At 40.8% G+C, this 16,560-nt stretch overlaps 2 protein-coding genes across 3 annotated transcripts; one reads left to right on the forward strand and one right to left on the reverse strand.

Annotated features, from left to right (window-relative positions):
* Positions 1–1,984: 1,984 nt before the first annotated feature.
* Positions 1,985–7,854, reverse strand: spata2 (spermatogenesis associated 2). 2 transcript variants are annotated; one of them, XM_033969568.2, is made up of 3 exons: positions 7,774–7,854; positions 6,171–7,014; positions 1,985–5,715 (listed from the first exon to the last, which is right to left on the reverse strand). In XM_033969568.2, the coding sequence occupies exons 2-3, from the start codon at positions 6,519–6,521 to the stop codon at positions 4,381–4,383; spliced, it is 1,686 nt and encodes a 561-aa protein (XP_033825459.1). In that variant the 5' UTR covers positions 6,522–7,014; positions 7,774–7,854; the 3' UTR covers positions 1,985–4,380. The 2 variants fall into 2 exon arrangements, with proteins under 2 accessions (XP_033825459.1, XP_055078783.1); XM_055222808.1 differs by lacking the exon at positions 7,774–7,854 and adding an exon at positions 7,543–7,661 and having other exon boundaries at positions 1,993–5,715.
* rnf114 (ring finger protein 114) lies at positions 7,774–13,897 on the forward strand. Its single transcript, XM_033969827.2, has 7 exons — positions 7,774–7,949; positions 8,297–8,528; positions 9,508–9,658; positions 10,745–10,851; positions 11,065–11,179; positions 11,262–11,369; positions 11,455–13,897. The coding sequence occupies exons 2-7, from the start codon at positions 8,392–8,394 to the stop codon at positions 11,518–11,520; spliced, it is 684 nt and encodes a 227-aa protein (XP_033825718.1). The 5' UTR covers positions 7,774–7,949; positions 8,297–8,391; the 3' UTR covers positions 11,521–13,897.
* The last annotated feature ends 2,663 nt before the right edge of the window (positions 13,898–16,560 follow it).

Consider the following 16,560-nt stretch of genomic DNA (forward strand, 5'->3'; position numbering starts at 1 on the left):
TTAAAAGCTCTGACAAGCCAGTTTTGCACAATACGCCTGCTTTTACTTAAACTTGAACTACATAGTGGTGTAAGGTTTGATAAATATTCTTTATGAAACAAGAAAGCAACTCTAATATTTGAACTCTTTGAACTGCATTATCCCCAAAAGGAAATGAACTACTTTCCAATAGCAGTTGTGCCATATCTATGATTAAATAAAGTTATGACTGAATCCAGGCTTTTTTAAGATGACATAATTTAAGCTTGTCGTGAAAGTCAAGCGTCGTCTCCAGCTCTGACAGGCTAAAGTGCATACATAAGATTTAATAATGCCCTATACCAAGAACAGCTTTTTCCATTCCTCATTTATTTCTGTGTCATCTGTCACAGGCCAATTATGTTAAAGGTTATGTGTTCTCCTGTGGACACTTAACAACGCTCTGTATGATGTATTCGTTATCAATATGCCACGAGATTAAATGTGATTTGATCAGTCTTCATTACTTTGTTGGTTAAGGATACATCTTGAATAATAAATCTTGTGCGTTGCAATTTTACAAAGAGCACCAGAGGAGAGGCTCTTTCAGTAACACAGGAGAATTATTTATACTGGCCCACATAATAAATCAGTATCGTGCATTTTCCTCAAGCTTCTCTAAAGGTTAACACTGAAACGCTGTTGTCTCCTAAAGTGTTTATTACATTTACGTCATGATGGATAATAAAACTAATAAGCATTTTTACAACTGGAAGCATATGTCTTGCAATGAGAAAGGCATTTCCTACAATTTAAATGTAAATAAAAGTACCGTGACAGCTGTTTTGCTCAACTGTTTGCTCTGCTGACCCCTTCTGGATTGAGTAGGTATTTTTGGCCCTATCTTGCAATGCTAAACTGAAATAATATGGGGCTATATTCAGCTATGTGATTGGTATCTCAGATATATATATATAGAAAATTTATGGTTTTGTTCTCTTTTGGTTTAATCATTATTTAAAACAGTGCCTTATCCATGGTTGAGGTCTCATTTTAGTTTAGTTTTTTTAAAGTTTGAGAACCATTGTATTAACGCATTGGCTACTTTTCCCTCTTGTCATTGATGTGTGTTAGTAGGAGTAGATAAAGCTATTACATAAGTGGTGTATGAGGCTACAATGATGCTAATACTGGTTGTATTTAAAGGTTAAGCAGTGCCGCATCAGTCATTACCTCAGTGATGTCCTGTATGCAGCATGTCCAACACTCCCTGAGGGCCGGCGTGGGCTTTTAGTCAGCACAACTGTGACATGTCCCTGAGCAGAGGAGGAGGGGGGCTCGGGTCACTGCCATTGCTCTGCTCCTGTCCACCGCTGAAATGCTACCAGGCCAAGTCGAGGGTCAGATGTGTGGTTGAAATGTGGTTGAAATTGGATAGACACCGCTATGCCTGACCAGTTAATAATGCAAATATGACACTGAAATGAGAAGCATCCAGATTCAGGTCTAATAGTGTGGCATCAGCTTGGCATTTGTTCCATATTCACCCAGGGCCATTAATCTCCTCAGCACTCCTCCTGTCCTCACTTGGACAAAAATACCGCTGGCCTGACCATGGGTTACTTTTCTATGCCCTATTTATGATCTTGAGATAACTGTGAAGAGACAGTGACGGTACAGATAAGACATTCATTCTGTGCTTCCATCAACTCTAACTGAAAGGTTTCACTTTCACTGTAAGAGACCAATAGCTTATAGCTGCAACAATACTATGAGTCTTTGTTGCCCTCTGTTGGTAACTCTGAAAATTGCATATTTCATAATAATTTTCTGAAACCTAAAATGACCACAAACTAATTATTATTGGTTGGAATTGTAAGAAATATATTCAACCCAGTTTAAGCAAACACCACTGTGGGGGTGGTATTTACTAAATATGTGAAGTATGTTTTATTCCTTTTCTAGAAAGGCACTGCAGACCTGTGGATTCTTTAAAACAAAGACAAAAGTTGTTTTTTTTTCAGAATTTTATTCTTTAAATTATATTATAAAATCTTTGTTTCAATATATATATATATTTTTCACTGATCAACAATTTTGGCTATTTCCCTTTCCACCCCATTTAAGCCCAGATACTGGTAGCAAGTCCATTCCCCTTCACATAGACATTGTGCAATGGTCATCAGTGCCAGTGGAGATGAGGAGTTAGTTTGGGGTGAGAGGAAAAATACAGGGTCAGACCTGAACACAGCATGCCAGGGGAGGGCTTTCTATACATCAACAATATACCAGAAATACACAAAGAGGTAAACAGATGATCATTTTCACCATGACTGTGTTTGTGGACTAAACCAATTATGTTCCAATGGCTCCATGTGTTTCCTGTCTCTAAAAGTACAGAGCTCTTTAAACTTGTCAGCGTCAGTGACTCCGCTCTACTAATGAACGTAAAGTATCTGCACATCAGCAAAAGCCCCACACACTTAGCAGCAGCCCTGAAGCCTGTATAGCCCTTGTAGCATCCTCCACAGATGTTCAGTCCAGTGATACAGGTCCTGTGGTGTGCAGGTAGGACCACGTCAGTTTGCTCATATCTACAGACACGGCTAAGCTTTAGCAAAACCACATTTCACTATTTGATACAATATTTGTACACCCAGGCAAGCCACGAGAATTAAGTGTTTTTCTCCAATAGGACATTTGTTCTTCATTTGGCAATAAAATCACTCACTGCAAGTTGCAACACGGCTCATTACTTAAACATCTTGATGCTGGTATGAGTTTGAAATGAGCTGAAATGTGCAACTTTATGACAAAGATTGACTGTTTTAGAAAGGCATCATTAAATTGCACACCTCCCTAAGGTCACTCAAGATTTGGTGATATCCACATTTGTGTAAGTTAAAGCTGAGCTAAGAACATTAGCCAGCTACATACAGCTGTCCCTTTGTAACCCTTTGTAAGAATACACAAGGAAATAAAGGCTCTGGAGTAAAGAATGGAGAAAGAACGGATGTATGACTTCAGACATTAGCTCCAGTAAACCGTCACCACTCCCTGCTGAGACAGAGCAGCTTTTGATAACTAGGTGCTTGTCAGTGCGTAGTGTTGTAACTGAAATGTAAAATCCATTATGCTAATTTAGCACACTTTGATTGAAAACTCTGTGACAAAACAAATAATTAAAGCATCTAACATGTTTGGATTGAGAAAATCTATGGGTCAATCCAAGTTAAGACTTTGTGGAACTGTACGAATTACCAAATTTTAATCTAACACAATCATTAAAAGCATAACACTTAAACTTTGTTCTCACCTAAATGTAGAGACACTTGCGTCTCAGATTATTCAAAATATGATATCTTCACTATCCCAGAATATTTAGCTTAGAGCTACATCTCTGTATACAGAGGTGTCTTTGTTTAATAACTGGGGTTTAGATGTTTTTTTGTTTTTTTTTATAACATTAGTAGGTTTTTAAACCACTACACCTCAATGAATGTCAACGTTGAAGTCATTTGAGGTAGACAGGAACTGTTCCAGAGACCTTCAATAACTGCCTTAACTAAAATACTTAGAATGCTGTGATCTGAGACTCCATGACACCTCCGGTGAGCTCCTACACTGTAGGGGGTGCCACACCATCATGGACCATGAAGGGGAGAAAGGGGTGAGTGTGGGGGCCTGACACAAGCAATTTACCAAAGAGCTCAAACCACACATCTCCAGTATCTCAAGTCAACAGCAGCATCAAAACGCAGTCACACAAACAGAAAGGTTCATTTACAAGGCAAACCTCTTTTAACTAGAATATGGCATCTGCTCATTGTCTCATTATGTCCTTTGAGATATCACTGAACCCACACAGACAAAGCCTCATGCCTGTTTAACAGTCTCACATGTTCTACAGAATAGATAAAAATATATACTATCCACTTCACTGACTTCCAGTGTATGTTTTCTCAGTAATCCCTAATGTTTTTCAAGTTTAAAAGGGTTTTGTCATAACGCAAGCTCTTCTACACACATACGCATCTTCAAACATTCACACACACATATATATACTATATGTCATTTATATATATTAATATATTAGTAGGATTTCAGCTGAGAAGTTAGGCAAGTATATGTTCATTTGGACAAAATCATTAAAATGAGAAAGACTTCAATTCTTTTCTCTAGTTTCCTTAGAAGAGGACAAGCTTTGAGGGAAGCGCTACAACATCACGACTATTTAAGAGCATGTAGCAGGAACAGAAGAACTACACAGCAGATGGATGTGCAGTGACCGGGCCTTAACAGCAAGAAAAAATGTACAAGAGTTCAAAGGGCTCAGAGAGCAGAAAATGGGCCAAACCATGGATGACTATAAAAGGCAACAAAGACCTAAAGCAGTAGTGCAGGTTAGCGGGGTACCAGGGTTTACCGGTACACCAGGTGAGATATGGTGCCAGACTTGAAGTTGAGTTGATGATTGGGCACAAAGCTGTGCTGGGGGTTTTTGCGGGTGCACATGTCCTTGGCGTAGAGGCCCATGCAGGAGTCACAGGAAACCTTGGAGCAGTTGACACAGGTGTGCGACGCTCCAGGCTTATTACAGAAGCCGCATCGTGACCCTCCCAAGCTCAGGCGCTCGTTGCTGCCCCCCTTTGGTGTCGTCAACTGGGACACAGACTTAGAGGGAAACAGCTTGGTGGACATCAGGGGCTTGTCCACCATTTGAGGATGGGCGTGTGGGTGGGAGTGGGTCAGAGTGAGGGGGTGGGGGTGCAGGTGGGAGTGAGTGTTGGAATAGACTGAGAGCTTGTCCTTCACAGGGATGTATCCGTCCAGGGTGCGGGGAGACTTAGCATGGTACTCTTGGAGACCACAGCACGGAGCTGGGTCCACATCATGACAGGCCCCACACAGGATCATATCACACCTCTGGCAGGACGCCATGGAGGAGCAGCCCAGACCACAGCCCTGGCACTTTATGCTGCCATGAGGCTTATGCAGCCACCCGTCCCTCGTGTCTCGGGAAGGGGGTCTTGAGGGGGTCTGCCTGCCACCAGTTCCACTGCCCCTCTCTGTGTACAAATCAATCTCATCCAAAGAGGACAAGTGGTAGGAGGAATAAGGGTCAGCTGGAGAAGGTGTCTGGATGGGATAGAAGTCAGCCTCAGGGCTGTAGGAGGGGGGAGCTGCCACTGAAAAAAGAGAGGCCGTGTTACTGGGGCGCAGAATTTCGTCCTTCAAGTCCTCCTCTGCATCCACAAACAGCGGCTCCTTCCTCAGACTGAGAGAGGCCTTTAACACTGGTTTGCTGACTGCAGGGTGCCAGTGTCCTGCTCCATCTGTGACGTCCACTGATTTGGAGGGTCTGCTGCCCCGTCTCAGGTGGTGTGTGTGGGGCCTTTCGATATCCAAAGGGCGGACAGACAGTCGAGCCATGTCCGCCCCGAGGCTGTCTCTGCGCCGAAGTGCCTCCGCACAGCCCGCTGCATCGTCCCTGCAGCCTCTGCGCTGCTCCAGGGCATCCATTTCTGAGGCCGCACCACGCGCCAACGCCACCACTTCACTGAGAAGTCGACACTCGGCCTGGGCCAGGAACAGCTCAAATGCCAGTTGACGGAGGTGATTTGCACCTCCAGGGTGCTCCTGCAAATGGAACTGTGATTCATGGTCACAGGAGTAGCCAATGGTACGCATTAGTGAGCGGAGTTCAGCATCGGTAATGGCAGACTGCAGATGGTACACGTATGGGCCAGTAAAAGTCTACAAGACATAATTGAAGAGCATTCAGTATAACCACATAACCACAGAATCTTCAACATCAAAACAACAGATAGTAATAACATTAGTTCAATAAGCTCAAATGAGTAAATGTGGAATAAAAGAAAGTTCCATTTTAAACCAGAGAATGTGCTTCAATTGTATAGTAAAAAATAAGTAAATAATCGAACTAGTCTATGACAGTTATGTAGTAATGTGGCTAGCTCAATCCAAGCTCAAATGAGAGGCCATGGCCGCAAATTGATTGACAGTAAAGCTGCTGCCAGTCTGTCTCGAGCACAGTTGTAGCTAGAAAATTAGCTACCACTAGAATGTTGAATGAAAGAATAATGCAACATAAAACAACCCTTATGTTCAAGCTCATTAGACTAATGCATTGTTAATATAAATTATTATTAATTAACAGAGTAGTAGTAGTATTAATTATAGTAGGATACCTTGATACATCTGAACTCCTTCTTCCAGGGGAAGAGTAGGAGGTTAGTGCAGATGGTTTCCAGAGTGTGAAAGGCCCTCTCCAGGCTCCGGAGGTTGGCTCCTCGGTGGTAGCGCAGTGAGCTCTCCACCACTTCATAGAAGCGCACCATGCGGAAGCGTTGTCCTGGGTCAGGCTGGTAGGCCCCTAACAGGGCAGTCGCTGTTGAGAGAAGAGCTTCACTGTCCTTATGTTTGGCACTGTCCCCGCCTGGCACAGTGCCCACTCCAACATTTTCAAACCCGTTGTTAAGACGTTTCTCCAAGGCAGCCACATACCTCCGGAAAAGATCCTCTTTAAGCTTGGCATCCATGTCGGCAGCAGACTATTAGTCAGCTGTTGTACTTTTGTGAGAAAGCCTCGCCCCTTTCAGCATTCCCTGCACAGAGATGCTAAATTCAAGCACCATCTTCTGTTATCATAATTAACTGCACACACTGGCATCAGCTCAATGGTGACAGGGTTTTAGAGAAGTGGGAGGGATTCAGACTTTATGTCCACTCAGCAGTGCATCATCCACACAAGAGATGCAGTTGTTTCAGTTGGTGGAGCTGGACTGCAGTGTGTATGTATGAATGCATGTACGCCTTCTTGGAGCCATCTCCTCTGTAAGGTGCCTGATCTGTTAGCGCACAATCAGGCCTATGTAGTGGCAGATGAGCTCAATAGATTATTTTCTTTCTTTCTTCCACAATCAAAATCAGGATGGTTCTGTTCCACCCAGAAGTTTCAGTATGGGCACATTTCAAGGTCACTTAGGAGGAAGATACAGTCATATTAATGAGGCTGTCCTTGGGTCTTGTAAGCTGAAACAAGCAAAGAAAGAAATAAACAACAATGAATAAGAACAAACTTCAACTTTCCTCATACGTAAAAAGAAAAGAAAAAAATAAATTTAAGTTCACAACTCTCAGTTTCGACTGAGTCACATTTTTAATGCCCTAAGATGAGTTATTAGTTTTTATAAACCCTGCAACTGGCTAGTTACTACGCTGTAAATGCAATCTTTAACCTACCTTAATGTGCTCTTATCCGAACCCGTTAATAATTTATCTATACGCCGCATATATTCATATTCTGTTTTGGTTAAATCATTCGTATTTTTGCCTTACGGGTCGTTTTCATAGAAGCTTGTCCATATAAATACTTGTCCTCACTCTTGATTTTCATACAGATCGTATCATAGAAGACGGGGGTGCGTTCTGCGGGCTAACAATCTGAACACAACACGACTCTAAAAACAATGTAATTATTTTTAACACACAACACACAAGGGCAGTTTAAGAAGCTAGTTAACAGTGGATATTTTAGTGCACATAAATGACTAACTTCACCTAACATGATGCTATCTGCATGGGCCCCAAACTGAGGCAGTAAACGCCCATCTCAGCAGCGCAGCTAACGCTGCTGCTGAGGTTAGCTCTACGCTCGAGCTTGGAACAAATCTTTGGTGATTTAAGGGATCAGATGCACGTGTATTACTGTGTGGCTCGTGTACATACAAATCTAAGCCTAGGCCGACTCAGTGATTCTGCAGTGCTGTGACTAGAAACTGAAAATCTTACCTTTAACCAGTGCTAGGCTCGTGTTAGCGACGCCTCCTCAGCTGTTGGAAATTCCCATCTTCTCACTGCGCATGCGCACACCTCTGACAGTTCACCAGCATCAGGAGCCCACGTGCAGAGTCAGCGGAGGCGGTTGACCCGTGCAACTTTACTTCGATTTATTATATTCATTATAGGTATTTCTTGGTGCTTCCAGTGATGTTTATTATCTAAATGCAACCAGTTAAAAATGCAACTAGTCATTTTACGTGGCTACATATGGTAATCGTTTAAATCTTATAACACGAGCTTCTTCTGCTTTGGATATCTCCTCTTGCATCAAAATAGGGGGTTTTAACTTTATTGTGCGATGAGAAGAGACCTGCCACATCTAGTGGACTTTCTGTTTATCTAAAGACTGTGTTTAGATTAATATATGGGGCTATTTGCGCAATTGAGTATTATATTATTATTATTATTATTATTATTATTATTATTATTATTATTATTATTATGCTCATGGCTTGTTTTGTGCACCTTTTAGCTCCGCCCCCCACGTTAAACGAAAAGAACCAGGAACTTGTGACGTGACGTCTGTACGAGGACGGCTGGTGGGGGGACAGACAGTGAAGAAAAGAAATGGCGATGCTCGGAGGATTTAGCTCTGCACAGCACAAGAAAAATGCCTCCGACGGGACCGGGGACGTGTCCGAATTCCTCTGTCCCGTGTGTCTGGAAATCTTCGACAGCCCCGTAAGAACACAGTGTGGCCATACGTGAGTACATACGATCCCTTTTTCCTTTTAGATTTAGACATGACACGTCTGGGTTTACACTATATACAACGGAAAGGTAACAACAGCGGGAATGTTTCCTGCTAAAATGAAGCTAGAAATAAACATCCAATCACCAACGTTTCTTTGTGCGCGGCAAAATAATCAGACTTTTACTAGAATGTGACAAAAGGTAATTCAAGCCTGACATTTCGCTTTCAGTTTTGTTTACATCAAAGGGGAGGCATCACTTGGGATTTGTAGTCCAAATCGCTGTGGCGAGAACTCTTCCAGCCTTTCGGAGGACTACAATCCCCTCGCCCTCTTGTGGCCGGGGCATGGCATTTTAACAGCCATTGGCCTGTTAGCTATGCGAAATAGGGTTCATCAACAACTTGGAAATATCAACTTTATTAATCACATAAAGGAAGTGTGATTGTTAAACAAAATCTTACTGTAGGTCTATAAATACACATCAGCTATAGGAGTTTATTTTCACACAAGCTTCTTACTTATTATAATCCAACTGTCCAAAGTGGCTAATAGCAAAATATGCAAATAATGAATGAAACACACCTAGAACAGAAAAAATAATCTAAGAAGTTAGACTTTTCAGTAGCTTATTCACTGTATTTCCCTCGCCCACTTTTGCTTCTCACTGATACTGACTTGCACTTGCTGTTTTGACATTTCCAGTTAAACTGGAATTTCATTCATTTCAGAGAAAAATCTGACTGCTAAAATGTAGATCAGCACCTCTTTGCAAAATCACACAACTGAGCAAAGGGGCACAATGAATGGTGGCGCCTGTGGCAACTTCCTGAATAAGGTGGATATGAAGAGTGGTTAATGCTGTGTTAAGGGTGACATTAATGATTACAGAATATATAATATATATTTGATTGTTGTATGATTAAAAATATAATGTAGAAAAGTATTGATATATGAAACACGTGTCATTTCCTGGCTCTTCTGGGCATAGGTTCTGCCAGAGCTGTCTGCAGGAGTGTCTGCGCCCTCAGAAGCCTGTGTGTGCAGTGTGCAGGGCTGCTCTGGGTCACTGCACTAAAGCTGTGGAGGTAGAGGCCCTGATTCAGGCATCTGCAGCTGCGTGTAAAGGGTGTGGAACACAGGTATGTGCATGATACACATGAGCCTCTTGTTAGCATGCACAAGAGACACCACAGCTCGTGATCCCATTACAGTCTGGTTTGTCTGGACAATTGGTCAGATAACTCCTGTGTCACTCAACTACTCGGAACCATGGCTGAGATACATTTACGGCTTCCAGGAAATATTATAACATTATAACTGGACTCCACTAAACACCTCAGTTTGGGTCTGATTCTGAATGCACTGAGGACAGTTTGAATATTTTTTGTGTTAATAATAATCATTTCATTTATTAAGTGCCCTTTAAGACACCTAAAGATTTGCATTATTAATTCACTACACGCTCAGAAATAGTAAGCTACTGTTTTAGCCACAGCTGCCCCGGATTAGAATGATGAGTGAGGCTGTCATTCTGCACCATTTACCCCTCCGACAGTCACCACAATTATACTAGTGGGTGAAATCAAGTGTTTTACCTAGGGGCATAACAACAGTTCTGGAACAATAAATGATATAAGACATTCAGGTAATCACTATTTGAGAAGTAAATTAATTCAAATTTATTAGGTATATCAGGTCAAAATTTTGACCTTGTAACTGACCTTTACTGGAGTTTTAAAGTAGACGGCAAACACCTCATTATAAGACATACATGTTTGAACACTTAATGACATGGCACTTTCTTCCAGGTTTGTAGTGAAACAGCTGTGGATGACTATTGTCATGCTTTTCTTTTGTATAACCAGTAATAGAGTTTATAATAATTAAATATACAATTTATATTGGTGCCTAAGTATGCATCTATGTGACAAATCTTTTACTTTGAGGAAATGATTTTGAAAAATCTATTGCTTACAAGTTATTTGTTACGCCCACAGCTCAAGTGAACACTTCAAATCTCCAGTAGTTTTTCTTTCACTTTTAAGCACAGTGGATAAACTATGACGTACATAAATTGTCATTGATGATCTAAAATGAGAGCCTCTAAAACCTGTCTAATAAATATTAATATGAACCATGTCATTCATTCAAGGGATTAATAAATATTAATACACAAGATTATCCAAGACTTTGTGGTGTACTCATTTGGTGTTCTCATTCTTTAGGTCGGCCTGTCCCAGATGAGAGCCCACACAGCTAGTTGTTCTAAATTCCAGGAGTACATCGAGGAAGGGGTGAGGACCACTGCCCAGACCCAACCTGCCATCATCAGGTGAAAATGAGCCATTCATGACTTTGCATTACTATAGATAAGTTGTATGGTTCAATAAAATATGCAAAGGGAAATGTTAGATTCTCACCAAACTATTCTAACACTTTACCACAATTAAATATTATTTTAGCAAATACACTACATTACATATTACTACATCACATACATATTTTTTTTAACAGTAATCTAATATTTGCACCTGTTGCTTTACAGTCCTGTACCAAACCGCTACACCTTTACCTGCCCTTACTGCAACTGCCCCAATCTGGATCAGGATGGCCTAGTAGAGCACTGTACCTCTCTGCATTCTCGGGATAGTCGCCAAGTGGTAAGAATACACTGCATTGCTGAATGCTGATGAGGACATGTGTAACTGGTGTGTAAACCTGTTACTGTGTTTCGTTGTGTAGGTGTGTCCTATCTGTGCCTCTATGCCCTGGGGAGACCCCAACTACAGAAGCGCTGACTTTCTGCAACATCTGAAGATTAGACACACCTTTTCTTATGATACCTTTGTTGTACGTATTTACTGTAGTTTACATTATAAGTACATATATAATATATGTATGCACACACTGACTCCAGTCTTGTATCTGTTGACAGGATTACTCCACAGACGAGCACACAATGATTCAAGAGGCTCTACAGCGCTCTCTGCTGGACCACTGAAGAATGGCAGTGGGCCAGATGGAATAAAGCCAGTGATGCTGATGTCTTGTGAGGACAGTGCTGTATCATGAAGGTGGTGATATACATTACAATGGGAAACAGCTTCACAGAGCTCACCATTAGGTTTCCACATAACCCTATATAAAAGCCAGAGTTTGTGGGCTTAAGCCTACACTCTACTGATTTATGATGCTGTGCTTCTGGTGTAATAAGTTCTCTCCAGTCTGGTCTGTTGACCCGTTAAATCTTTACTATGTACATCAGTGACATACTGTCATATAGCCAACACTTCAGTGCAATCAGATATCCCAGTTGTCAATACTTGATGTTTAAAAAAGGGTTTGACCACTAGGTGGCTTCCAATTGCCAGCAAATGACAGACTTTACACAGTAAAGATGTCAGGTAAAGTTAAAATTCTATAATGTACATTGAAATATTCCAGGGCCCACTGCCCAGTATGATGGCAGTTAAAAAACGATGATGAAGCAGATAAGGTTAACTGCACAGTACAGGGCTCTGTACGAAGATTATTTTTACTTGTTTTTTCTTCTGTGTTATTTCATGTGTTTTGAAGATGTGCTTTCCACACATTCAGAGATCTACTGGAAAGAATAAATAATATGAGGGTTGAACCAAAGCCAGACAAGGCTGTTTGATTATTGTAACTCCCTTATGTCTTTGTGCCTGCTGGTAGATCTTACTTTTGACTTCCAAATTTCATAGGGCTAACAGTTCATCCCATAAACCAAGAGAGGCGCCTGAGTATTGGTCTTTGGCATGTCCTGGCCATAAGAGGGCGGCAGTGCTCCATGTAACAGCTTCTATCTGTAGCCATAATTAAATGTCCATTATCTCTGTATTTTGGCCAAGTTTGTATTTTGTTAAAACTGCCTCTGAAACATTTTTTTCTCCCTCTGTTTACTTGTTGGGGAAAAAAAAGAAAAGTAATACAATTGTTTTTTTTCTGATTGAGAAACATCTCAAAAAGATTCTCACCAATTTAAAACCTTCCACAATTTTGCCATGTAAAATGACTGGTTTATAACAATAATTTTTCATACATAGTTTAATGTGTATTGTAATGACTTAAAGTTCAATTTCAATATAGCTCCAGTTTTAATACAGCTGCACATTAAATAATCTCTTCGTTGGAATATGCTTAACAGTATTGGCTCAAATGTATTATAATATATATATGCCCAAGTTTGGCATTTATTTAGTCTGTTCTAATTCAATTCAATTGGCACCTGTAAAAGATTTGAAGATGATTTTTTTTTTTTTTTTTTTCTAATCTGCATTTCACTTAAAATAATGAACTAACACAGATATCTTTCCACAATCTTTTATTTTTTCTGATGCACTTGTACGGAATGGCCATAAGCGATACACATCACATACATGTTTTTGTTTTGCTGTCTAAAAATAAATCAATATGGCAGAACTTTCCTTTGTCCATTTATCATCAATCGCTTTCGTTGGTGACGTTATTCTTTGCCTGTGCGTCACATTCTCTGCTGTCAAGGCGCTAAATCCTGATAAATTAAACTTCTTTAATTATTTAAACCCTGGCCCTCACAAATCAGGAGTAGTGATTTATACATGTGTGTGTACTAGACATGGGGGGAACACTCAGCTGTGATGGATGACACCACTGTGCACGAGCAGTTTCAAACCAAGCTAATGTTGCAGGCTATGACAATTCATACAAGGATTTGAGTAAATTGTGGAGAAATTGTAAAGATGTATTTATTTGTTGTTTTGACTTGATAGGCAGTGTTAGTGGCACAGTGGCTGTGGTTACACACTCAGAATGTGATTATCCATTATGGTCATTGTGATCATGGTCCCTCTGATTAGTCACATCACACATGTCCTTTTAAAGGGTTAGAAATCAGATATTCATCAAATTTGGTGAGCGTGATAGAAATATTCTGAGGCGAAGAAAAAAGTCCTTCAAAAATTGAATAAAACTGAAATAGAAAAAATATTGCACAATGCTAATAGGTCACCTTTCAGTTAATTAATAGATAATTGCTTTCTTACGTTTATAAATATTGATCATTTGTATTCAGTTCCCATACTAAATATCTGCATGTTTTTACTTTAAATAATCATTCCCTCACTGTACTGATTTTGAAGAAGTTATGCTGTTTACATAGACTTTAGACTCAATGTAATGTCTCAAACATGTTAAAAATTATATCAGCTAGTCTTTGTTACAAGCAGTGTTATGTCATATTAACATTGTGTTTGCAAAGTGTTTGATGTAACAAGGACATTATAATGAAACCTTAGGCCTCTGGTGTGCATTGTCCAGAGGGAGATGACAAACTCTTGTATATGTGTAATTACATTGGCTAAATAACACAACACTCACACACCTTCCTCTACTGAGAATTTTTCCAACTTTCTTGATCTTGTCCCCCCTCCCCTCTCTCTTTTAACCTCTTTTCTTCTCTTTATTTCCCCACGCGATCTGCTTTTCGCTCCGGGCAGGTCGTGTGGAGACGGTGCGAGAACTAACGAGATCCTAGAGGTGCTCCTGGGCAGGAAGGAAGTTGCACCCAAAACACGAGAGATCCAAGTCTTTCTTGTCTATTTGGTGGCAGTGCTTTAAGCATGTGTGTGTGTGAGGAGGGGGGTACAAGGTGGGGAATAGGAATGAGGAAGAAAGAGGGGCGAAAAGGGAAGAAAAAGAACACATTGAATAAAAATTTCATAAAGTTCACTGCTTGGTTTCTTTGATGCGAGCGGTAGAAACAGAGTCTGCAGGCTCCGAACAGGCAGCAATTAATGCGACATGTTCCTCCAGGCAAAATACAAGAGGCATAAGGAGGTGGCTGCTTTCTCAAGTGGATTATTACAACTAGATGATCCACAAATCTGTGCTCTGAATAAGTGTCCCATTTTACCTGAGACATAGGAGACAACGTGTCAATACATCCATGGAAAAGGTACTGTGTCTGTTTTTAATAATGCCCTGGATTTATGTTGCACGCAAAGACCTTTAACAGTGCATTATTTATTTACTCCATATTTGGTGGTGGCGCTATCGTTGCCACAGCTGCCCTGGGGCCGACTGACAAAAGTGAGGCTGACAATCTGCACCATCGGCCGCTGCAACCACCACTACATTCACACGCACACCAAATTCATACTAGGTAATGTGGGTAAAGTGCCTTGCCTAAGGACACAATGAGCCTGTGCCACCCGGTATTCCCAGCCGTCTCCCTTCCAAGTGCTAACCTGACCCGACCTCGTTCAATTACAAGATCAGGCATTGACAAGCCAATTAAAAAACAATTCAAACCTATACTTTCCTATGCGCATAGTTTAGCAGTAGATAGATGAGTTTCTAGCATCATGCACTTAGAAATCAGGGCTGGTTGGAGACGATCACTGCAACTTTGGGCCTAAGATGGGAAACGAGTTTATCTCAACACAATTCACACCATCACAATAGACACAGACTCTATCGCATTACTTACATATTCACTCTGAGCAGTTTGGAAATACACACACACCTAAACATGCACATCTTTGGCATAGAGCTCTGGATCGAATGTCAAAAAACAACTTTTATAAGCAAAATCCCATGTGTTTATACAAATGTTCAAAACGTGCATAGAAAAACAATATAAAAAGGTAAACAAAAGAGCTCTATAGGGAGTACCCGCAGAAGACTGACCACAATATGTCCAAAATATTATTCCAAAGAATTCATTTAAACGACCCCAGAAATTCTCGAAAACTATTTTGGTTATGGCTAGTGATGTTTTTGCAATCTCAGCCACACCTGAATAAAACATTAAAACCTGTTGCTGTTTATAGATCAAGGCTAAATGTGAAACGCTTTAATGAAGATAACTCCTTAAACCTGTCTCTCCTGGTTTGGTTTTGCTGAAGTAAGTATCTGAGCAGAGGTGTCGGGCGTGTGAGAGGAACGCTAGGGATTCGTGCACGGTAAAATTCCTCAAAGTCAGGAGAAACAGGAAGAGCGGGATCCTCAGCACTGTGGGTCCAACCTTTGCGATGGGTGGGGAGGAGGGAGAGTGCCAGTGGGCTTCCCTCACATCAATCCTGGCACCGCACCAGCCTTTTCCGCTTTATAACTGGGAACAGCCGCCCCCTGCCACAACCACACACACAGATCATAACTCTAAAGGAAGCACTTCGATTTAATTATGCCCACAATTAACGCCACCATACACAAATTTGTTAAAATACACAAATCCTAGTCTATATTTAAATATCTAAATTCTGAATTTACCTTTACTTTGTTTTATTTGTGGTGGAAAACACTGGAGTAATGATGATACAGTATTTTATTTGACGTTATAATCTCAGGCGGAGGTCGAATGGGTGATTAACTCCTTTTGAAAATATCTTAACGTACATCCACACATGCGGTGAATAGTGTAATTGTTTGTTAAGGAATGGGAAACTTGCCATATTAATCGCCTCAGAGTCATTTTTAATTGACAACGGCCATTTTAATTGAAAAATGCCAGCACTTTTTGAAACTATTGTGAGGATTATTTTTCAGATTAGTGTTAGCGGAGAAGACAGTTTTGTGTCATGGGGACAGATCCAGTAATTACAGATGTACTAACCACAGCTAAATATCTATAATTCCTCAGTTAATACAGATGTGACCAGCGCTCCAGTTCAGATTTAACGTTTAGACAGTTTAAAATACTGTAATGTCACAACATGATCATTCTTGTACTGCTCAGTTTGTCCACTGATCTGAAGATTGCCGGTTCGAATCCCGCTCTGGACATAAACATCATTAGTTGAACGGTCACATCCACTGACCCACAGGTTGGTGGTCTGATTCCAGCTCGCACACTTAAATGCTGTCATTGTGTCCTTGGGCAAGACACTTAACCTGCCTCGTCCCTAGTGTCTGCGTACACTGAGGTATGAATGAAAGTGGGTCCTTTATGTGAAGTGATCTGAATGCCCTTAAAGTAGAAAAGCGACATATGTAAACATGTTCGCTTCTTTTCATATATTGCTGTGACGGTTGTGTAAGA

This window comes from Periophthalmus magnuspinnatus, chromosome 7, assembly GCF_009829125.3.
Source record: "Periophthalmus magnuspinnatus isolate fPerMag1 chromosome 7, fPerMag1.2.pri, whole genome shotgun sequence".
Taxonomy (NCBI): Eukaryota; Metazoa; Chordata; class Actinopteri; order Gobiiformes; family Gobiidae; genus Periophthalmus; species Periophthalmus magnuspinnatus.

Coding starts and splice junctions, on each gene's coding strand:
- spata2 (XM_033969568.2), bottom strand. CDS start 6,521: ATGGATGCCAAGCTTAAAGAGGATCTTTTCCGGAGGTATGTGGCTGCC. Junction 5,716..6,170: donor AGGAGTTCAGATGTATCAAG/GTATCCTACTAT, acceptor TATGTCTTGTAG/ACTTTTACTGGCCCATACGT.
- rnf114 (XM_033969827.2), top strand. CDS start 8,392: ATGGCGATGCTCGGAGGATTTAGCTCTGCACAGCACAAGAAAAATGCC. Junction 9,659..10,744: donor GTAAAGGGTGTGGAACACAG/GTATGTGCATGA, acceptor CTCATTCTTTAG/GTCGGCCTGTCCCAGATGAG. Junction 11,180..11,261: donor CTCGGGATAGTCGCCAAGTG/GTAAGAATACAC, acceptor TTCGTTGTGTAG/GTGTGTCCTATCTGTGCCTC.